We start from the raw sequence: 24,183 nt of genomic DNA on the forward strand, positions 1-24,183 counted from the left end.
CAATTTAGCCTACCCAATTCCTCTGTACCGCATGTGCTTGGACTGTGGGGGAAACCGGAGCTCCGGAAACTCATGCGGAGAACATGCAAACTCCACACAGAAACACCAACTGACCCAGCTGAGGCTCGAACCAGAGACCTTCTTGCTGTGAAGTGACAGCTCTACCCACTGTGCCACCGCACTGCCAGCTTGACTTTCAGTCCCAGCAAATCAAAACATTTCTTATTTTCACAAATTGTCATTCTGAAGAGTTGTTTTTAATGAAGAAATGTTAATGACAATGTGTTTTATTTGGAAAATACATAAATAATAAAGAAACTGAGTTTATTTCTGCTGCACTGTAAAACCCAGCAGTCCACTTCATCAACTGAAATAAGTGTAGTGAACTCAAAATGTACTGAAAGTTCATTCTACTCATTTGAAAAGAGTTTTGAACTCAGTGTTGAAGGTAATGAGTTCATTATATACCTCATTACTTCTACTTAAATTAATTAATTTCACAGTACTCATATAGTTTAACTCAAATGGTTTGTAGCAATCGCTTTCCTCAAAGGGTTTGAGCTGCCTTAACTTATTGGGTTTTACAGTACTCAGTTAATTTGAGTTCTCTTCATTTATTGGGCTTTACTGTGCTCAAATGGCTTCATTTACTCAAATGGATTAAGTTCACAGCACTCATTAGGATTAGTTTTTGAACTTAAATGGTTTGTTGCAATCGGTTACCTCAAACTGTTTGAGTTACCTTAACTATTTGGGTTTTACAGTGCATGTGTAATGTGTACAGTGCACTGTGTAACCATTGTACTCTAATAAGAAAATCCTGGGAAATACACATATTTTCAGAAAAGATGGGGAATGTTATGGGCTCACTGTCCACATGGCTGAGTTTATATTGAATTTTCAACTTATATTGAATTTCTTTTCCAATATGGAGCTAATAAATCGAGTTTAGATTAATAAAAAATAATAAATAAATATATATTACAGTCTGTTTAAAATTGTTGTATAATCTTTAAATAGGAAATTTGTAATTATTCTGTAACTATTTTAACTATTTCCCCTCTGGAAATGTATTTAACTAAACCATATAACTGAAGCTTAACTTCGAACGGCATAAAAATGTTTATATTAATTTTAAGTTTAATGAAGTGAATTCAGTATTGACAGGATTAAGCTTGACTTTCAATCACAATTAATCAAACCATTTCTTATTTTTGCAAACTGTCATTTAGAAAAATTAGAGAAATGTTGTAAATGACGATGTGTTTTATTAAAAATTGTAAAAATGCAAAAATGATAGAGAAACTGAGATTATTTTTTCTATAACTGTGTAACCTATAATAAGTAAATACCAGGAAGTTTCAGGAAAGTTTCTAGAATCTTCCCTAAATGTGAAGAATGTTATGGGTGTACTGTCAACAAGGCCGAGTTTATATTGAATTTACAACTTTATTTTCTAATATGGAGCAAATGAATCGAGTTTAGTAAAAAAAAAAAAAAACACAAAAATAAATAAATAAATATGGTGACGCAGTGGCGCAAAAGGTAGTGCTGTTGCCTAACAGCAAGAAGGTCGCTGGGTCGCTAGTTTGAGCCTCGGCTGGGACAGTTGGCGTTTTTGTGTGGAGTTTGCATGTTTTCCCTGCGTTCACGTGGATTTCCTCTGGGTGCTCTAAAAACATCTGCTGCGTAAAAACGTGCTGGATAAGTTGGCGGTTCATTCCGCTGTGGCGACAAGGATTAATAAAGAGACTAAGCCAAAAATAAAATGAATGAATGAATAAATGGAGTTTAGTTAAAAAAAAACGTAAAAAAAAAAATAAATAAATAAATATATATATATATATATATATATATATATATATATATATATATATATATATATATATATATATATATATATATATATATATATATTACAGCCTGTTTGAAATTGTTGGGAAATTATTGTATAGTATTTATGTTGGAAATTTGTAATTATTTTTAACTATTTAAAGTATTTCTGCTCTGGAAATGTAAATAAGCTAAACTTAAAACTGCATAAACAATATTTATATTAAGTTTAAGTTCAAATAAATTAATTCAGTATTGACTGGAATAAGCTTGACTTTCAATCACAACTAATCCTTATTTTCCCAAACTGTTTATTTTGAAGAATTGTTTTAAAGAAATGTTGTCAATGTCGATGTGTTTTATTCTGAAAATACATAAATAAAAGAGAAACTGAGGTTATTTTTCATTTATATTTGTGTTAGACTCTATAAAAAGCAAATCCTGGGAAATACGCATATTTACAGAAAAGTTTCTAGAATCTTCGTTAAATGTGAAGAATGTTATGGGTTCACTGTCCACGAGACCGAGCTAATATTGAATTTACAATTTATATTGAATTTCTTTTCCAATATGGAGCTAATAAATCGAGTTTAGTTAAAAAAAAACGTAAAAGCCCTGGTTCCAGCAGAGTGTGAGCGAGAGCAGCAGCCCGCCCCGCGCGCGCGCCTGTGACTCAGTGAAGGGTTTCGGATTGACCGCGCTGTTCTTCAGCTGCTCTCCGGAACCGAGCGTCTCTTCGCGGCCCGAATATGTCCAAACTGGAGCAAATTCTCGTCCTAGATCCTCCGAATGACCTGAAATTCAAAGGTAAGAGAGCTGCGCTAACGTTGCAGTTTTTTTTCGGTAAGATGTAAGCGGGTTTATCGCGTCATAATTCATCAAGGCGGTGTAGGCCGCGGCTGATCACCGAGCTCGAGTGACTGACAGACGGGTGCTGCTGTTCGCGAGTCCCGGTGACTTAACACGCCTCTTAACGACAGCACAGACGCGATGCGAACCCGATGTTCGCTGCTGTTCGTGTGGTTTGTTTAATTTGCACTGACAGGTCATTTTTAGGGGTAAATAACTTAAAATGCAGGTGCTTACGTGGATGCGTTTATTCAAGAAAAAGAGCTTACGTTAAAGTACATTACTGGTGACACCGCGCTGTTTTGATAGGGTATGACATATTTTGCGCTGGAGTACTTTCAGATACGTTTCATTAATGTGAATTTAATTAAACTTTATGTTTTTGGGTATGTAACGTTGCCACAATACTTCCATTTGAGTTGTGAATGAATTACTTTATTAAGGTGTGTATCGATATATCACAGTTGTACCATCTAATATCACCTCCTTTAATGTATCTATCACTTCACTGTGTTATATAATACTATTGTTGTGTGTTTGTGTGAGTGTGTGTGTGTGGGGCTGCCATGATTTTTTTTGGACATGTTATTCTTAGAAATACATTAGAGTAGCTGGGGTTTTGTAGACTGTGCCAGATATGTTTTTAATAATACAGTGTGCTTGTTTGAGTGTCCTAAAACTCAAATAAGAGGACTCTATGTATGTAGTTTCTTATATAAAAACTGTGAAAAATATATCTAAAATAGTAATATTTAGAACTATTGCTAATTTTAAACACTAAATGTAAAATGCATTTAAACTTTAGCAAATAATTTTATCAAAAGTGACTAAAATTATTTATGAAACTACTGGCTCATTAAATATGATAAAATATAATAATATTTTTGGTCACATTGCAATTTCTTTTACGCCCCATTCACATCAGCATCAACACGTCAGCGTCAACAATTTCCATTAATTTTGAATAGGTGACGTCAGGTGTTGCCGAACTGCATTGTGGATCCGTCAGCGGCGCTTCAGTGGCGTTGCTCGCTGCAGAAGTTGGGACTTCCTCAACTTTTCAAGTGCCGATGGAAGCGTCAGCCAATCAAATTGCTGTATGCAAATACACCAACTCAGACAGTAGCCGATTGCTGACTAATTTCATTGGCTGACGCTGCTATGACAATCGCGTCAGCCCCAACTTTAGACACACCCAAGCACTGATGCTGAAGCCCTGTTTGAATGCGCTGTTAGACTCATTTACTAAACCTAATTAATTGTAGGGATGCTCCGATCAGGATTTTTGCAGCAGATACCGAGTAACGATTCCTTGTCATGGTGATCGGCCGAGACTGGGTACTGATTCTGATTCTTCAAGTTTTAAATAACTTTGCATAAGCACAATTTCCCTTTAGGTATGAGATCTCGCCTTACGTAAGATAATAAATTCAGGATGTTTGCATACATGTAATGGTCATAAGCAGCTTTACAAAAATAAAATAGATAAAACATATTAAAAAATGGTAAGAAATATAATGCAATTTGGAAACATTGCTCATGTGTTGTAGCTCTGCTGATGCATAACCTGGATACATCTTCCTCTGCTTGTAATCTTGTAAACAAATACTTGCAATCGGTACATCAACGAGTACCGATCGAGCCATGAAATGTGATTATCGGCCGATCTTTGGCCAATCGATCAGAGCATCCCCAATTATGTCATTTATAGTCAGTCATTTTAATTTTATTAGTCTTGGTTTAATTATGTTTTTATTTTTATCAAATTATTTTTATTAACTTCGTATTTTATATTCAAATCAATTTTAATATATTGTGCATTTATTTAAAACAAACTTTAATAATATAAGTTTTAATCCTGTTATTTATAATTAAATAAAAAATTTAATATTTTTAATATTTAATCTAATTATTATTGATTAAAACATTTAACTTGTCTATTAAATAAATTTATTTAATTAATTTATTAATGATTGGTTTTAATCCTGATCAGCTAATTCTATAAAATAATAATAGTGTTATTCAATCAAATTCAGTGGTATTTTTTATTTATTTATTTATTTTTTGTTATTTAAAATATTTAATTTTTGTTTATTATTATTATTATTATTATTATTATTATTATTATTATTATCATTATTATTATTTAGCAGTTTTACTTTATGTTAAGCTGCTTTAACACAATCTACACTGTAAAAAGTGCTGTATTGAAGTAAAAATGAATTAAATTGAACTGTTGAATTGACTTTAATGTAGTATGAAAATCACATTCCTTGATTGGCTTGTGTTTGTTTCCTGAGGGCGGCGTCCTGGTTAAATAAGTAACTAATGCTGTGATTCCACCAGTGCTTTTTACCTGCATATTTTAGGAGTGTTTTATAACACCGCTCGCACTCGCTCACTGATTTACTTATTAATTATTGTTTTGAAGCTCTGAAATAGGAACAGATGCTGCCGGAGTGTCAGCTCATCCAAAAGTCAGTGTAGTACTGAAATATACCCGGCTGTATTTTTGTGATTGTGAAAGGGCTGGATGTTGTAAAGTGGCCGTGAGAAATGTTTTCATATGAGCTGAAGAGAGATTCAGCTGTCTGCAGTGGTCTGTATTTGTTGTTCAGTGTTTCTGTAGAAATGAGTGTTGTGTGAGATTGATATATATCGACTTTGCAACTATCTAATACTAATTATGGGGGGCATGGTGGCTTAGTGGTTAGCACTGTAGCCTCACAGCAAGAAGGTCAGTGGTTCGAGTCCCGGCTGGGTCAGTTGGCGTTTCTGTGTGGAGTTTGCATGTTCTCCACGTGTTGGCATGGGTTTCCTCCGGGTGCTCCGCTTTCCCCCACAGTCCAAACACGTGCGCTATAGGGGAACTGATGAACTAAATTTGCCCTAGTGTATGAGTGTGTGTGGGTGTTTCCCAGTACTGGGTTGCAGCTGGAAGGGCATCCAATGTGTAAAACATGCTGGAATAGTTGGCGGTTTATTTTACTGTGGCAACCCCTGTTGAATAAAGGTTCTAAACTGAAGGACAATGAATATATAATAATAATTATCAGTGTTTTTTGTGCCCGATAACAAGAGCCAGACTGAATCTGTGGATATATTCATGCTATTTCTGCTGAGAATTTTGTAAAAAAAAAAAAAAAAACTGTGGATTCATGCAGAATAATTTTAGGAGTATCACAACAACAAAAAAACTTAATATATGAAATAAAATTTTTTTTTTTTTTTTTAACTTTTTTAAAAATGTTTACAATGCAAATCCAATTAGATCCACTTATTTGGTAAGCAAAGCAAGTCTCTTAAATAAAATATCTACTAAAATACAGAAAATATTACTTTACAAACTCTATAAATCTTATGAAGATATAAACATTTTAATATTACTATTATTATATCACACAATAGTACTAAAATTAATTTAAAATCTGAGTAAATCTAAATTTATACAAGTACATAGACCTAATGATGGGTTAAAAATCTGCGGATTTCTGCGTGCATGTATACCATGTGGGCCAACCGATAATCAATATTTGTGTGCAAAATAATATATGAACAAACCATTTTTATTAATAACACCTGCCATCTTGCATTAGTGCTGCACAATGTTGGAAAAAAAAAACTCGCATTTAATATTTCTGCAATAAATATTGTGATATTGAGTATACTTTGACCAGATGAAGTGAATGGCTCCGTTTGGAAAGACTTTTTGATTCTAGATTGATCTGGATGATTTTGTAAGGGAGTGTGCCTCAATAAAATATAATAAACCACAAGCATTGCTTAAATACAATAGAGCAGTGATACAAAGTAAATAGTTAATTTTTAGTTAATTTTGTACCCTCTTCCAGTTTAATCTATCTCTGAGGACAAAAGCGTTTAGGACTGAAGCATTTTCTGAGCATCAATAAAAGCATTAATTTAGCATTTAGTGAACGCTTGTGTGCTGTTGGGTCATTTTCATCCACTCTGGGCTGATTTTGGGTCTTCATTTGGCCACAACTTTCTCTGTTTCAGCTAAAAGAATTGTTTTTGGTTGCAAATCTTATTTTGACACATATTTTGGGAAAATGCTTTGAAAATTTTCAAAACTCAACAATGCACTGGGTATTTTGACTCCCCCTTGGATGATGTTGGTGTCTGTTTTTGCCTCATTGACTTCCATTATAATCACATTTATTGATTGCAAAGTCATGACAGCATATCAGGGCTTAACAATAAGGACTGCCCACTGGCCCATGGCCAGCGTGCAAGACACTTGGGACTAGGGATGCTCATTTCGGTTAATTTTGCTAACCGACAACCGCCGCTCATTAATCGGTTATTAACGGTTAACTGGTCAGATTACTATAAATTTTATATTAAACAAATTGACGGGTCTATTTTGTGTCTGACACATTAAATATTGCATTTTAAAATACTGATTTATTTTTGTATGCTAGCATATTAATAATAGAACAATACAACAGAGCATCTTCACGCACCTGCAGTGTTTAGCACAGAAGAGCAGAATAAAATGAATAAAATAAATAAAATAAATAGGACTGCCCTAAATTATTTTCCACGTAAATAATTAATTTATATTACAAAACGAAAACACTGACTGATTATTTTTTATTACCGGCATAGGCTGTTTTTTTCCAATTATATTTTTGTCTTCCGTCAAATAAAATAGCAGACTTCCTCAAATCGCTCGCTCCACGGAAAATATGCATTTATTTAATGCCCCGCTGTTATTATTATAATCACAAAACCTTTTACATTTTAATAGAAATCATTATTTTAAAGATTATGTCTTGCTATATGGTTTCCTCTCTCCATCGCGGCTCAAGTGCGCGTGCTGCGTGATGAAAAGACAACAACGCACGCATATGTAGACTTTTGTAAACAGTTTTGTTGTTTAAATATGATATTGCATTAATGTGCATGCATGCTTTATAAGCTGTAAAATAAAAGGTAAAGCCTGTTTGTTGCGTTTATGATGCAGATCCAGGTCAACATCAGTGCTGGTTTAGCATCAACACGTCCGTATCAAACAGCAATATTCTTCTTCCATTTTGCTTCTTTGGCAAATGTGTCTGTAGGCACGGGTTATACGTTATCGTCCCGCAAGTTAAATATGTCTTGCAGTTGAACAAGAGGCCGAAAACAAGGCGCACCTCACTGCCTTTATGTTGACAAGGAAAAAAGAAGAGAAGAAGCGCGGTCCTCTTATGAAATGACTGAATCAGCTGGGTATCGATTGTGCAAAAGTGTTGCTGTATATGTTGTTACAATTGTAATATTTAATAATATCATGATATTCAAGATTTGTACATTCATACAGCTCTGGATAACTTAAAACAGCGATTAGACCTTCAGAGCGGCAATAATGCGTCCTGAATTAAAGTGAAACGGCTATAAACTCCAGCAAGATAGAGTGATTATATGCAGAGTCATACTTTATCTATGAATAAAGTAAAACTATAGAAACTGTGTTCATCTTAACTGAAAGCTTCTGCGTGTTTGCTGGCCTCACGCATCACGCACCTGTCAGTCAGTCAGCACGTAACCCCAAAGGATTAAACAGATAGCGCAGAGCACTATACGGTTACAGAAAAGTTTGCGCTGTTATAATCCACTTACCTTTTAATAAGTTTTGATGCGATTATAATCCGCTATTAAACACAACAACAATAACTGAATGTTTTGAATGGGTAATGTAGCCGTGGCGGGATGCATTTTAGTCCCCGCCATGGAAGAATGAGTGTAGCGGAAACCAAGCTCTTTAAAAGTTCTCTGTAGTTGTCTTGACAACACAAACTGCTGCTCTGGGATGAGCCGCGTGCAAAAGATGCCCCTCTTAACGCAAAGGCGCATTCAATCGGCCCCTTATGCAGCCAAACTAAAAATATATATAATAATAATTTTAATCGTTTAACTGACAGCATTAATCGGTTACAAACGCACCCTTTTGGTTAACGGTTAATCGATTATTTTGAGCATCCCTACTTGGGACAGTATACAAAATGGTCACTGTTACTAAAGTTTAATTTGGCTGCGACTGTTTGTCAATTGCGTGCTTTCATGCCTAGATGTTAGTTTTGAAGCCCATCTCGGTAAGCGCAGTTCATGGCATATGTGAATCCTGAAATCGTGCTTGAGTCCGCGCCAAATCAATCGGTCTACGATTGCCAGAATGAGGTGGTCTTGGCTCGATTGAGCGGATCGATTGTAGTGAAACAAAACGATCCAACGAACCAGCCTATATCACAGTGTATTAATGGCCATATATACGGTGAGAATGAGGAGTAGGGCAGGATGTCATTTCTATCGTCAAATGTGCGTTTCATGTCTAATATGGAAGTGAAAGCATGCTGAAATATCACCAAGTGCTGTTTATCCGTTGACTGAAACAAATTGACCGAAATTACCATCTGATAATTTTTCCATATTTTAATCTTGTACTTTGTATTAGGCCAATTGTTTTGTTTATTTCGACACCTGGGGGCTATTCCATAAACCAAGCTTACAGAAAAAGCCAGTGCTAGTGCCTTTATTAATCTGGGGTTACCACAGCGCAATGAACGACCAACTTATACACCATATGATTTATGGAGCGGAAAACATCCATACTCACTCATTCACATTCCTACACTATGGCAAGTTTAGCTTATTCAATTCATCTATAGCGCATACCTCATGTCTTTGGATTTGGGGGAAACCGGAGCACCTGGGGCCTCATGTACGAAGACTTGCGTGGAAATCATACTAAAACATTGCGTACGCAGAAAAAAATTCAGATGTATCAAACACTGCGTACGCCGAATCTTACGATTTTTCTTTTGTACGTCTGAATGAACGTGAAACTGAGCGCAACATGCACGAGCGCAAAACCCCTCCCTGCCTCCTCCCCCGTATGAATATGCTAATGACTATGCTAATGGAAAAACCCAACGAAAAAGCAATGTCAAAAGCAAGCAAGAAGAGAAACTTTGAACAGAATGTGAATTGGAGGTGCTGCTTTCGAAGCTAGACCGGAGAAAAGCGGTGTTATTTGGAAGTTTGTTCTCCGGAATTAACAACAAAAGAAAAAAATAGAGTGGGAGAGTTTAGCTGATGCGGTTAACACAGTTGGGTCTGAACATCGCACTGAGTGCATTAAAAAAAGAAATAGTGTGATTTATAACTGAAAAATGTTGCAGAACTCTTATCAGTCTCAGCGGCGCTCGTAAGACGCATGTTAACATGTTTTGACACGTTCGAGCATAAACTCGGCTCGAATCCAGCGTCTGATGAACTCCTTCTTCTTTTTTTCCCCGCTACATATCAGATTTTGCCTACTATTTATCACGAGAAAGACAAGTAGGAATCATCAATAAGTTCATATCAATAAGCATCATATTTTATTTGCACATTTATTGAATGGAAATGTTTCTGATTCACGCATGCAAATTCATCTTCAGATAGTGTCTTTATAGCAATGTGTGTGCGGTAGATTGCTCAGATTACATTGGGAAAACAGGCGACCGCTGCAAATTGTGCTTTAATGTTTAGCTGGTCAACTGTATCGTATGGAAACCTTATATGCCTGCTGAACCCGTCTCATACAGCTGCCATTGCAAGGCTCGGACACTTTGTAGAGAGGAATTTAACACAACTGCCTCTAGGAGTCGCCAATGAAAATAAAACAGACACGCACAAAAAATGTGCGTACGCCAGCCAGAAAGCTGCCGTGAAGCTGCGCACATTCCCACGTTCAGTTCATTGTTAGTAAATCCAAACGTGAGCGATTCTGAGCGTGAAACCTGGCGTACGCAAAGTTTTTGTGCATACGCAGCGTTGATACATGAGGCCCCTGGAGAAAACCCACGCGAGCACTGACTAAATAATGACTTTAAAGCTGTAAAATGAGTGGAATAATCAGGGAACGATCCGCGATGAGCAGCAGCCTCGCTTTAATGTAAATATATTTTTTTTCCCACGGGCCGGAGGAAACAAGTGGCAAAGAGAAAGCAACGATTTGCAGCAGATTCAAGAGCAAATTAAAAATCCCACCGCTTGTGTGTGCACGGCTTTTTATTTATTTTAAACTTATGTGCTTACATTTAGAACATTTTGTATGTTACAGTGAGCCTGCAATGCATTAAAACCTTTCCTTGTAAGCAACAATTGTCGGTAAGCTCAGATTCTCTCTCTCTCACGCACATGCGCGCAGTCAAGCACAATTACTATGTTTTATAACAAATATTTAATTTCATGTTAATAGGTCTAAATAATAGCCTATATTTATAAATATATTGCTACTAATGTAGCCTATTGATTAGGGATGTAACGGTATTGTAAATACCGTCATACCGCAATATTATTTTTTTTCGATATTACCGTAGTCGCATGACTCGGTAAAACTATAGGTCTTCTGAGAAAATTTGCTCAGGCGAATGAAGCGAACGGGAGGTAGCGAAAACTACAATTCCCATCAGCCCATGCTTGACCATCATCCCTTGCGGTCTGTTGTCGCTACAGATCCAGTAATGCGGAAATGAAGTGTGCTGCTAGAAGCGGGGATGAAAAGAGCTGGAAAACCCTAAAGCGGGTGTTGTCGCCGCGCGCGTACTGAATAGTGGTGTTGTCGCGCGAGTTCTTATCAGCTGTGTTGTCGCCGCGCGTGTACTGAATAGTGGTGTTGTCGCGCGCGTACTGAATAGCGGTGTTGTCGCGCGAGTTCTTATCAGCTGTGTTGTCGCGCGTGTACTGAATAGCGGTGTTGTCAGCACACTGTTCAGATTGATGCAGACATGAGATCTCTATCTTACTCATGGTTTGTCCTCTCAAGTGGGGGAAAGACAATGCACAACGTTACCCACTGCTGTCAACCTGGGCCAAGTCATATCTCTCTTGTCCCAGAAACCTCAGTCCCAAATGAGAGGGTTTTTTTCTGTTGCAGGGGACATTGTAAATACCCAGAGATACCAGCTTTTACCAGATTATGTTTATATGATAATTTTCCTTTAAACCCATCTCTATCTAAGTGAGTGATTAAATGTTGAATGTGATGAGTTTTCAACAATACTAAATTGAAACTTTATTTTTTTACATGGTTTAATTTTTTTTTGTTATTAAAATTGAAGTTCCTGTTTCAAAGCTTACAGATAGATGGCTAATTTGTATGTCATTGACACTTTTGGCACTTTTTTGGAGTATTTTCATAAGTTTTGTTTTTTCCAGTAAATGGTTCAATAAATACCGTACCGTGACATTCATACCGAGGTATTACCGTACCGTGAAATTCTAATACCGTTACATCCCTACTATTGAACAATCTGCAGTTTGGCGGCTCACTCGCTGTGAACAGCTGGGTCTCATTTCAGAGCTCTTTCAGTTCTCTAAGTTGCCATGGTAGCACACAACATAATCGATGTATCTATGCTCGACTTTTAAGCTTTCACGACAGAAACGCGCACGAGCAGTTATCTAGATTGTTTAAACTGAACTCAGACTAGTCAGATCAAATGATCTTTAACTTGCTGTTATGGAACCAATTTAAGCGTGGACGTTTAGTTCAGCTCATTGAAGTCAGGCTTTTGACTTTAATCCCCGCTTTTCTTAACCACTTTTATGAAATAGCCCCCTGGAAAGAAAGATCAACATTGCTTAATGATCTGACTGCAGTCCCGGTGTTGTGACGAGGAATGCACCCCTGCACGGACATTCTTAGTCTACATAAAAAACCCTCAAAAGCCATAATTAATTAAAACATAGGCTAAAATGATTATTATGTTTATGTATCAAGCAAGAACAAGAAGTGAAATGCATTTTAAGTCTAGCTTTACAAATAAATGAAAAATAAGAAATATTGACAGTGTTATAGACTGTAATGCCGATTTCTAAAATTAGACATTTTGGTGGGTTTTAAACGAACAAAAAACATAAAATTGTTGTAGTTTTCAACTAAACCCTTCACTTTAATTAATCTATTCAGTATTGTATTTAAATTAAATCGTTTTTAAATTGTCTGTTGTATTTAAAGAAAAGCTGAATAACTAAATGGCTAACTTCTTTTTGGTGGGGCCAGAGATTATTTTGGCAGGGCAAGTAAAAATCTGAACCACTGGCCTGATCTTGGCATGGGAAGTGCGATCAGGCCAATAGAAAAAATCCCTAGCATTGAACCCTGCATAAGATCATGCATTCTTCATCATTACTGGTTTTCCCTGTTGGGAAGACGGACAGTTTTTAATTTTTACTGTTGCAGTGTGTAAAAATGACACATTTTACCTCTTCCCAACAGGGAAAACAAGCACCAATCAAGAATGCCTGATTGCTGTCATGACTTTGCAATCAATAAATGTGATTATAATGGAAGTCAATGGGGCAAAAACAGACACCAACATCACCAAAGGGGAGTCAATCTGAACAGTACACATGGGCTAAATTTCTTTTAAGATTGAAGGCTTGTTTTGGAGGTCTGAGGAGATTCTCAAGCATCTGTTATACCTAAGGTAAAGGCTCTGGATGTCTTGGCAGGGATGTTCGATCGCCTTTTCCAGATCTTAATCATGTTTGGGCAGGTTCTCCTGACAGTAAGTGGCAGCATGAGATGATGATTAGAATCAGATCTTTGTTGGTCCGTGTCCTGAGCTCACTCTGCTCCAGATGCACAATTATCAACCTTTTTAATTCTTTTTCATGTATTCACCAAGTGCTGTTTGACAGATTTTTGCAGCACATTTCTAAATATAAGAGTTTTAATAGATAATTTCTTATAAATAACTTATTTCTGCATTGTCATGATGGCAGTAAATAACATTTGACTAGATATTCTTCAAGATACTAGTATTCAGCCTAAGGTGACTTTTAAAGGCTTAACTAGGTTATTTAGGGTAAAGTTAAGGTAATTAGGTAAGTCACATTGTATAACAGTGGTTTGTTCTGTTGTCAATCGAAAAAAACATTTTGTAAGGGGGCTAATAATTTTGACCACAGCAATTTTGCCAATGTTATAAAATAAATAAATGTACAAACATATAAAACTAAACACCAGTTTGTTTGTTTTTATTTGAATGCACTGAAGTCTCCATCTTTTCAAACTCATTGTAATATATTATAATTAATTAATTAATGTTGATACCGTGTCAAAGAAATCCACTTTCATTTTGTTTTGCTTTTTAGTTCATTCATTTTTTTTGTATTACTTTTAACAGTAACATGCACTTGTTAAATACTGTTAGTTAATAATAATAATTATTATTATTAAATAAACTGCAATATAAATCAAGATCGCGATCTTTTTTTTGATTAATCGTGCAGCTCTAGCTGGAATAGTTGTCTGTTCATTTCACCATGCCAACCCCTGATAAACAAGAGACTAAGCCAAAGGAAAATGAATAAATGAATGAAGTTACCTCTGAAAGTTATGTTACCTGTATTTTTATTATGATTATTATATAAATTTAATATTTTTTTAATTACTCGCTTAACAACATTACAATTGTACATGTTTTCCCAGTATTGTGCAGCACTAATATATCTCAAAAATAGAAAAAAGCAGGCGTTTCTAATGCTTGTTTAAACAATTTTATTTAATGACTAATGGGGCGAAGCAGTGGTGCAGTAGGTAGTGCTGTCGCCTCACAGCAAGAAGGTCGCTGGTTTGAGCCTCTGCTCTGTTGGCGTTTCTGTGTGGAGTTTGCATGTTCTCCCTGCATTCGCTTGGGTTTCCTCCGGGTGCTCTGGTTTCCCCCACAGTCCAAACACATGCGGTACAGGTGAATTGGGTAGACTAAATTGTCTGTAGTGTATGAGTGTGTGTGTGTGGATGTTTCCCAGGCATGGGTTATGGCTGGAAGGGCATCCGCTGCATAAAAAATTGCTAGATAAGTTGGCGGTTCATTCCGCTGTGGCGACCCCAGATCAATAAAGGGACTAAGCCGACAAGAAAATGAACGAATAATTAATGCCTAAAAACTAAACTTGTACACACATGATTTTTCACTCATTGGTATTGCCAAATATTTGATAAAACAGAAGAGTGAATTCAATAATAAACGTAATAACCCAAATGCTTTATCATAAACCTTATTGGCTTTATAGTTGGGCTGCACAATAAATCATGTTGGCATTAATATCGCAATGTAAACATTTGCAATAGTCACATCGCGAGTGTTGAGTCTGGATTATAAGGGGGTGATTTTGAGGCCTGTGACTGTGTGAGGGTATAAAAGCATCCAGGGCCTGTGAAATTGTACCATTCTTAACTTCAATAAATCAATAGCGACTGAATTGTTTATAAAAACAAAGACTATGCAGCTGCAGTATTGTTTTACATTTGATTATTCAATTACTGCATGCCTAAATCCAGTTTTACTCCTTGGAAAACAGTAAAACGCTGTTGATTTAATTTAGAATAATTTGTTTTATCTATTGAATTTATCTATGCTTGTATGTTTCCTATATTTTTTTGTGCATGCTCTTCCCTACAAAACAATCCCAATCAATCTAAACTTATAATTTCTTTCCAAATAATTATACAACACATCTAGTGAAATTGTATTCAGTATTCAGTGTATCGCAGAATAAAAAAAAAAAAGCAATGTTAGATTTTCCAGTATCGTGCAGACCTTTATATTATCTCTAAGAACATGTTCACTTAATCTCAAAGACTCTTTATAAGGGTTGTTGCTTGAAGTGAATCAGCTGCGGCTGGAAATAAACATGAATTCTTTATATATTTTTTTATAATTAAATTACCCATTAAGTTATGTTTATTAATGTCTACCCCAACCCTAAACCTAACCCTCACATGTAAAAATATTAATTATTGTTGTATTGTGTCACGAAAATCATGCTTTATTCATGGGAGTATCGGCAGCTGTATCTTATCTAGACTTTACCCTAAATAAGAGTTGCTTAAGATAAGTAGGTATAGCTAATAAACATGGATTTTTAGTATTGTTTAGATTGAAAATATGCACAGAATGTTGCTGTGTTCATCACTTGTCAATCATTAGATTTTCGGGAGATGTAGTTGTGCTCTGTGCACCGTTTTACCAACAGGTTTATTCACTAACCAGGCTAATTATATCACAGGTTGAAGTGTCATATCCAGTCCAGTCCCCAGTGCGGTTTCATGTTGTTCTGAAAGGGATGTGTTGATGTTCTGGATGAGTCTGTAACCTAGTAAATGAATGAGGCGATAGGAAGAGGAACCCTGAGCTAAATAGAGCTGCCGTCCGTCACACTGCGCTCCGGGACTCCTGTTTCTGTTTCTGTCATTTCAATTCAGCCAGTTAACATTAAAGCTTCAGTAAAGTGCTTTGAAATGTGCATTTTTTATTGGATGTTTGACGTAATCTCAACTGAAATACAACGAAAGGGCGGGGCATAGAGTAGCATCAACCCTTTAAAAAAAAAAAAAAAAAAAGGTCAGCCAATACTGTGTCAGTGATTCCTCGAGGATTTTTTTTCCAGCTGTGGCAGCAGGCCTTTTTTACACAGATCTACCAACTACCTATGGCGTTATTTCAATGACAAATGTCTTGAGCGCAGTATTAGAAGTCGAGATTGCATTTATGTAATAGCCTACGAGCATGCAAAACTCTGTTTGCGCGCCAATTTCCTCTGCTCGTGCACAAAACTTTGCCGCTCTATTTAAAAAACAGGACTGAATGTTTAGAATGAAAAGCTGTAATGTAACCGTGGCCGGATAAATTTTTTTCATGGCGCCCCACCATGGAAGAATGAATGTAGCAAAAACCATGCTGTGTTGTTTTTCTCACAATTACAGTATGCATTTGCCTGCATAAGACAATATGTATCTGATAATATAATAACCTTGGATAAAAATATAGTATTGTGATTACTAAAATATATATATATATATAAATGTCTGGGTAAAAAACGTGCGATTTCCAGGAGATTATCATTTGCTTGCGGGAATCCGGGTCTCTATGGATTTTCAGGAGACTCCCGGAACGTTCGAGAGACTTGAGATGTCTGCATCTGTATATATTTTAGCTGCAGTGACACGAGCGCAGAACAGAAATGACATGCTGTTTTGTAAATAAGATATTACTTATTAATTACATATTAAATAAAATGTATGATCTGGCGCTATATAGTTAATACAATTAATGTGACTTCAAGGGCCGGGTACAGCCGTTGTGAGGGCGGGGTGCTCCCCTTATAGAATTTTAGGTAAAACACTGTAGTGGACTCAGGCACGGCTCCAAATGAATCAATGCTGTTTTTCAGTATTCCTAAAGCTCATAAACACAGCTATTCTCTCAATAAAATGCATGTTGACCATTTAGCAACGAAGCTAACGTCACTGGGTAAACCGAAGCCCTGCCGGAGATGCGACTTTGCATCTGTTATAAAGTGAATTTGATGTGAGAATGAAGCGGATTTGACACGCTAATGAAGCAAATAAACTCAATGTTCAAGCTTCTATTTACATGAGAATATTGCGATTTATCTGCGATTAGCGTGTCTGGCGTGAACTCAGCATTAAATTTAACTTGGTGTAACCTGCATAGGGATGCAACGATTATAGATTTTGGTTGTACGATTTTTGTGTGAGAAATAATCATGGTTATCACGATTATTGTGCATTCATTAAGTTCAAACCCCACTAGTTCAGGAAAAATTTATGAAAACTCTTTTTATTTTACAGTGTTTTTTATTGCTGCTCAGTAACTAATTAATGCAGCACAAAATAACGTAAAAAACACAAACAATTGTCAATTTCTATCTTTGTGCTTAAAAAAAAGTGAATGTTTTTGACATTTGAACATAAATAATTTTACACTAAATAAATGACAGAACAATAAATACATAAATAAAAATAAGAATAAAAAAAAGCTGTATTTGTGTAACGCAGGGCTTGACATTTGCGCTGGACTGGCAGTGAATGCAACGCATCGAGATTCAGACCATTAAACAGCTGATCCACTCAGAGTCTTTCAGCACTCTCTCCAAAATCACTCGGTTGATCTCGGCTGGTGGATCAACATTCACCACATGATCGCTCTCGCTAGCGCCATTATTAGTAACTTTAAGTGGGTTTGCAAACCTGTGTACTTTTCATGTACTGCTTCTTCCTTAGATTTCAGCCATTTGCAGTTCCCGCGGTCACAAAAGCCCCTTGTCATCCCAACGAGGTGGACCTGAAAAGCATGAGCGCGCTGCGTCGCGTGCGCGTCCCTCCAGTGGAAATAGCGAACTTGCACGAGCTTGCCTTAGGATGCTTTCACACCTGTGTATCGATTCAGTTGTTCCGAAACAGGGATTAAAATTGTTACATTGTTGCTCTTCGCTCTTGGTGCGGTTCGCTTTCACACGGCAAAGTTTCTAATCAGACCAAAAGAGCTAAAACAAGTCATGTGAGAGTAAACTCTCCTCACATTGGTCAGAGTTTCATGGTTTATTTTGCAGAGTCTCGCTCAGCTGTCAGGGGGGTGGGGGTTTGGTGGTGTTTGACAAGGTGCGCGTGACGTGTCTGAAGAAGAAAGAGAAATGCGGTGGGGAGGGGTGAGAAGGGTGCGCGACATATTCGAGGATCGGGAGGGAGACTTGAGATTATCACTCGTTTACGGGCAGCCTGGAGTCTCTGTGCATTTGCGGGAGACTCCTGAAACTTCCGGGAGACTTGGGATGTCTGGACTGACCTCCTGCCCTAGTCATAATTCTCTCTTCACATAGCCGTATGCCTATTACATATCCATAAAACACTGTGATATAACCGGGCTCGGATACTATCGCTTTCTCACTACAATTGATCCGCTCCAGAGTTCGATTCGATCAAGCTGAGACCACCTCATTCAAGTGATCTCGGAGTGATTTGCTGCGTCCCAAATCGCATACTTATGCACTATTCTACGCCATTTTGTAGTGTAAATAGTGTAAGTAGTGTGTTCACACTGAAAACTATAAAAATAATAAGTGCACTTTAATTACCCGGATGATGCACTCATTCAGCCGCTAAAATGAAGTGTGTAATGATGGACACTTCACGCCCTCAACGACCGCAGGTTTGCTTGCGTAGCGGAAGGGGCGGAGCTATCGGACGCACATGTTGAATAACTTTATTTATTTTGGATGGTGAATGCAAAATTCTATGAGAGTGATTATAGCGCCTCCCGATGGTGAATGCGGCAATACTCACGGCAGGTATTATTTGATAATTCGGTCGTTTATTTCACCGATTTGGCGACCGTCAAATGTCATCAGGGAAACGGTTTGAATTTCCACTTAGTAAAAAACATTAGTGTGCCATTTGGGACGCCACTACATACATGTACTATCCTGTTGAGTGTGTAAGTGCATAGTGCATGAGTGCATAGTGTATAGTGTGCCATTTGGGATGCAGCTATTGTTTTGGCGCGGATCCGAGTGCGATTGCTGGATTCACATATGCTAAAGAGCAACGCTAACTGGGCAAACGAGACAGGTTCCCAAATAAAGGTCTAGGTGTGAAAGCACCTTTTAGTTAATAGCCTGAGTCATAGTTTATCTAGTGTGCATGGTTATTAGTCTCAGCGACAAACTAGCGCACTGTTTAGTTGCAGCAGTTTTGTTCCAAGCAGAAATACGGTGTTGATTAATTAACCGTGACAAATAAAAGCGCGGTTAATAGTGAAACCGGTTAATCGTTGCATCCCTAAACTTGCATAAACCCTTCTGTTGTCTTCATGCTATCTTTTCTGCTGGAGGTCCTGTTGCCCTAAAAAACTAAATAAAATAGTTGTTAAAAACAGGTAAAAAACCAAACAAAAACACATACAATAGGAAAATTTTATCAGATTAAAACCTTTATTTTTCAAAACAGCGGTAAACCTTGAAACCAGTTAACATGCCATGCCTGAATTCCAGCAGTACGAATACAAATCTGCCAGAAAGAAACACAAATGTCTCTGTTGATTTTGAATGTGCATCTTTTTTTCCTCGTTCAGCATCTCTGTATTATTTATAGCGCGAGGCTCAGGGAAGATTTTACACTCTCCTGTCCGGTGCGTGTCCTTATTCTGTCAGGGTTATCGGGATATTCTGGGATGTCCTGCTGTGATGACAGGGGCTGAAATCAGTCCAGAGGCTAAATATTGAGGATGGGATGACCAGCGGACATCATGACTGAATTTCAACATATAGTAAATATTAGGGCTGAACAATATACCGTTTCAGCATAGATGGCACAATATGTGTTTTAGCAATAGTAACATCTCAGGATTAGATCATTTATAAAAGATTAAACGATAAAGATATCATTAAACTTAATGTTTTTTAATTATTCAAACAACGACGAGCATGTTATTTTACAACTCTGTACTATTAGACTCCTAGAAAGCCACTGTTTATTTATTTATTTTTGCCTGTAATTTATTATAATTTAAGCAGATCCACTACATAAAAAAGACTTGACCATCCCAGTCGATCTAAATTAATGAGATCTTTCCAAATAGAGCTATTCAAATCATCTGGTTAAATTATATTCATATCGCAATGTGTATCATGACTAGGGCTGCAAGATGAATCAGAAAAGGTCCACGATCTCGATTCGACCCTACACACAATCTTAAGCCAGCTTTTCTACGATTCAGCCAATCATATTTTCAAGATCAGGAGAGAAGGGTAAAGGCGGCCGCACAGGTCACGACATGAACACCTTCAAATGGCTTTAAAAGTGTCACATACTGTATATATAAGGTATGATTCACCCAGAAATGTCATCTCTGTCCTATGTAAACATTTATTTGCTGCCGCAAAATCACACAAGAGCTGACCATGAGCTACCAAGAACATGCACGTGTGCATGTAGCACGCCAATGACGGCTACTTTAGTGAACAGAACCTGCATATGCTGTGAATAACAAATTATAAATAACATTCAGTTTGTTGCACAGAGCGATCGTTTAAGAGCCACACTGAAAGAATGATTTGCGTGTGTGTGTGTGTTTTATCAGTGACGGCAGCCATGATGGGGTTCAACGCTAAGGATTTTTTCTACTGGTCTGATCGGGCCAATGGTTCAGATTTTTACTTGCCCTGCCAAAATTTCCACTGGCCCCACCAAAAAAAGAAAGAGAAGTTAATAGCTATTTTTTCTATACATATTTTAAATAATGTGTCAAATAAATCTGTGAATCTAGAAATTTAATAGTTTTTTTATTTTAATACCAAAAAAATTTTATGCAAACAAAAGGAGCAGTATGGAAAATAAGGAGGTATTTTATTGTGGTTTGAAATTATTTAACAAAGAGTAGCTGACTTGTCAAACTGACGACAAACTGTGCAACTGTGTGTTTTTTTTTTTTTTTGCGTTGTTCACACGTAAATTTCTGCTTCCAAGACGTTAGAAACGGATATTTTCTTTTAGCCTTAGAATTTGATGTTGCCGCCATGCTGCCATTTCTTCGCTGTACTGGATGTTACCAGGTTACGGAAATTTTTTTAATTCTGTTTAAAGACTTAAAAGCACAAACTTAAAATGCACGCAATTGATAAATAGTCACAGACAAATTAAATGTTATAGTGACAAGGCAGCACTGTCCCAATCGGGCCAGTAATGATCCAGTCTACTGTCCCAAGTGTCTATCACGCTGGCCCTTGGCCACCGGGCAGTCCTTATTGTTGAGCCCTGCATGAGCCGCACTGGGAAGTGAAAGTGAAACCTGTGCGCACATCATTTAAATGATCATAACGCATTTTACAGTTATGCTTTCGACAAACATTTAATGTGTAGCGAACACTATGTGTTGTGCATGAAAATAAATGTTTTACAGTGTTAGTATAGCTACTCTAGCTTATATAATGTTGAATACAACGCAAAAATGTCTGATTTTACCAGAGAAAACAAATGGTTTAATAATGCTGATGATGACAAATGACAAGCACATGTCTTCAACATAATAATTCAACTTTATAATTATGAATAGTTGTATTTTGATGTCATCATTTTACTATGTGTTAACAAACAGGACATGTTAAAAGTCTGTTCAAGTCCACCATAATGACTGTACAAAATTGAGCATTTTAAGCATCAGTAGAGCTACACACAGGCCTGATATTGTTAGTGTTGTTTTACCATTATAAGGTTCTGTCTGACATTTTTGTCAAAATTTAGTTATTGACATATTCTTATTAAATGACAACTTATTGTTTACATTTTAAGACTTTAAAAAATGTCAATATCTCAAAATCATTCAGAACGCAGAGAGAACCTTATAATTCCAAGGTGATGATTTGTTTGAGAATACACAATAATAATAGCCTACTCATATTAACCTTTATTTTACATCTAGAGAATCGTGAGAAAGGATCGTGATCTCAATTTTAAGCAAACAAAATCGTGATTTACATTTTAGCCAGAATCGTGCAGCCCTAATCATGACTAAAACTAAATATGTAACAAAATAATAGCTAAATAAATCTGAAAACAGGTTACAATTAATTTTTTTGAAAATGCAGTCGTTGTCATGTCCGTGTCTAGCTATTATATATAAATATTTTCCTCTCTATCTCTTTCTTCTTTTATTTATTTGTATTCATTATTTCCTTCTCAGCAATTTTCTTTTCTTTTTAATGATTCCTTTTAGGGCTGCACAATAGTTTCAGCATTGATGTGTGTGTCTGCAATAGTCACATTGCAGGACGTGACATGTTGAGTTGGGATTATAGTTGATCAGCACAATAGTTCAGAACAAGGCATTTCGACTTCATTTTAAAGGTGCAGTATGTAAGTTTGGGCACCCAGTGGTTGAACTAGGTATTGCATTATTGGATCAAAACACTCAAGAGCAGGTTGCCAGATTGAAGACACCGACAGGAGTTGGTGTGGCAGGCACTGTCAAGCCTAAAGGCTGATTTAAACCATGTTCTAAATAAAAACAACACGTGATAGTATGAATAATTTCCATTTTAAAAGGAGTTTTTGTCCTAACCAACACCTGAAATTTATATTTTAGAAACGGCTTTTAGTTCTAACAGTTGAACAGCAGGATAAACTGACAATGATTAGCTCAGGTACAGCTCATGTGCTTTATTCAGTCTTAAGGTACTTTCACACCTGTGAATGGATTCAGTTGTTCTGAAACAGAGATTACAATTGTTACATTGTTGCTCTTTGCTCTTGGAGCGGTTCGCTTTCACACTGCAAAGTTTCTAATCGGACCAAAAGAGCTAAAACAAGTCACATGTGAGTAAACTCTCCTTACATTGGTCAGAGTGTCAGGGTTTATTTTGCAGCGTCCCGCTCAGCTGTCAGGAGAGGTGGTGGTTTGGTGGAGATTGACAGGGTGCGTGCGCGTGATGTGTCTGAGGAGAGACGTGGTTGGGAGGGTTGAAAAGGGTGCGCGACGATGCCTATTTGAGGACTGGGAGGGAGACGCGAGATTACCGGGAGATCATCACTCGTTTGCGGGCATCCGGAGACTCGCGAAACTTCCCGCCCTGCTCATAATTCTCTCTTCGTATAGCCGTAAGCCTATTACATATCCATAAAACACTGTGATATAACCGCGCTCGGATCGCTCCAGGGTTCGTTTCAATCGAGCCGAGACCACCTCATTCAAGCGATCTCGGAGTGATTACTTTGGCGCAGAACAAAGCGCGATTACCCTGTTCACATATGCCAAACGAACCGCGCTAACTGGGCAAGCGAGATGCGTTCCGAAACAAAAGTGTAGGTGTGAAAGCACCCTTAAATGCTAATTATGTGAGTCCGAATGGCATTTATTGCCACACTACTGAAAGCAGCAGCAGATAGTTCAGCTCAGATCTGGAGAATACAATAAAGCATCTGAAACTGAACTTCAGAACTGAGACTCAGTGCAAACCAACACATATCAGTGATTCAGCATTTAATCATGTTAAAAGGCTTTAATATGTGTTCATTAGATTATAAAGCTCGTCATTGTGCTGGAGTGCAGTGAGTGCACTATTCTGTGCTGCTGAATGGCTGTATTTACATTTCTGTCCTGTTTCCTCTGGTGCAAACAGCCAAATTGCTCATCAGTGTGTATCTCATCGCATAGCATGTTGTTAGGACACGGGGTTACAATGTAATCTGCTCACCTAATGTTTACACTTCTAATATTTATATAATTTGTTAATTAATAACCTCATGTGGAACTCTGAATCTGCGTGTCATTTCGGAGTCTGCTACTGTCCACCAGAGGTCGCATTTCAGTCACAGACGCATGCTCTGAGAGTCTTCCTGACTTAATGAATGAAATATGCTGTTTTCCACCATCTGGCAACCCGTATGGGTGACCATTAGAGGCTGGAGATATTCACACACTGCTGACACTCACAACTGGGTTTAAACCCTGCATAGAAGTCATTTTTGTATAATAGGTGCCCTTTAACAATTGATGTGGTAAATGGATAGTGTTGAGTTGCATCTTGCGAGTGAACTTGATTCAACCTCGTATCTTAGCTTTTATATAACCAAAGGTTTTTGCCTTCACATGATGCAGATGTGTTTTGAGCAAAGATTTTAAATCAAATTTTCTCTTTCAGAAGATG

At 37.1% G+C, this 24,183-nt stretch overlaps 1 protein-coding gene across 2 annotated transcripts in view; it reads left to right on the forward strand.

Moving 5' to 3' along the window:
* The first annotated feature begins 2,503 nt into the window (after positions 1-2,503).
* vapal (VAMP (vesicle-associated membrane protein)-associated protein A, like) overlaps positions 2,504-24,183 on the forward strand; it is a 50,260-nt gene continuing 28,580 nt past the window's right edge. For both annotated transcript variants that reach the window (XM_073915772.1, NM_001002546.1), the window contains 1 exon segment: positions 2,504-2,640. In XM_073915772.1, the coding sequence (XP_073771873.1) occupies positions 2,583-2,640 (58 nt within the window). In that variant the 5' untranslated portion in view covers positions 2,504-2,582.

Source organism: Danio rerio, chromosome 2 (assembly GCF_049306965.1).
Source record: "Danio rerio strain Tuebingen ecotype United States chromosome 2, GRCz12tu, whole genome shotgun sequence".
NCBI lineage: Eukaryota > Metazoa > Chordata > Actinopteri > Cypriniformes > Danionidae > Danio > Danio rerio.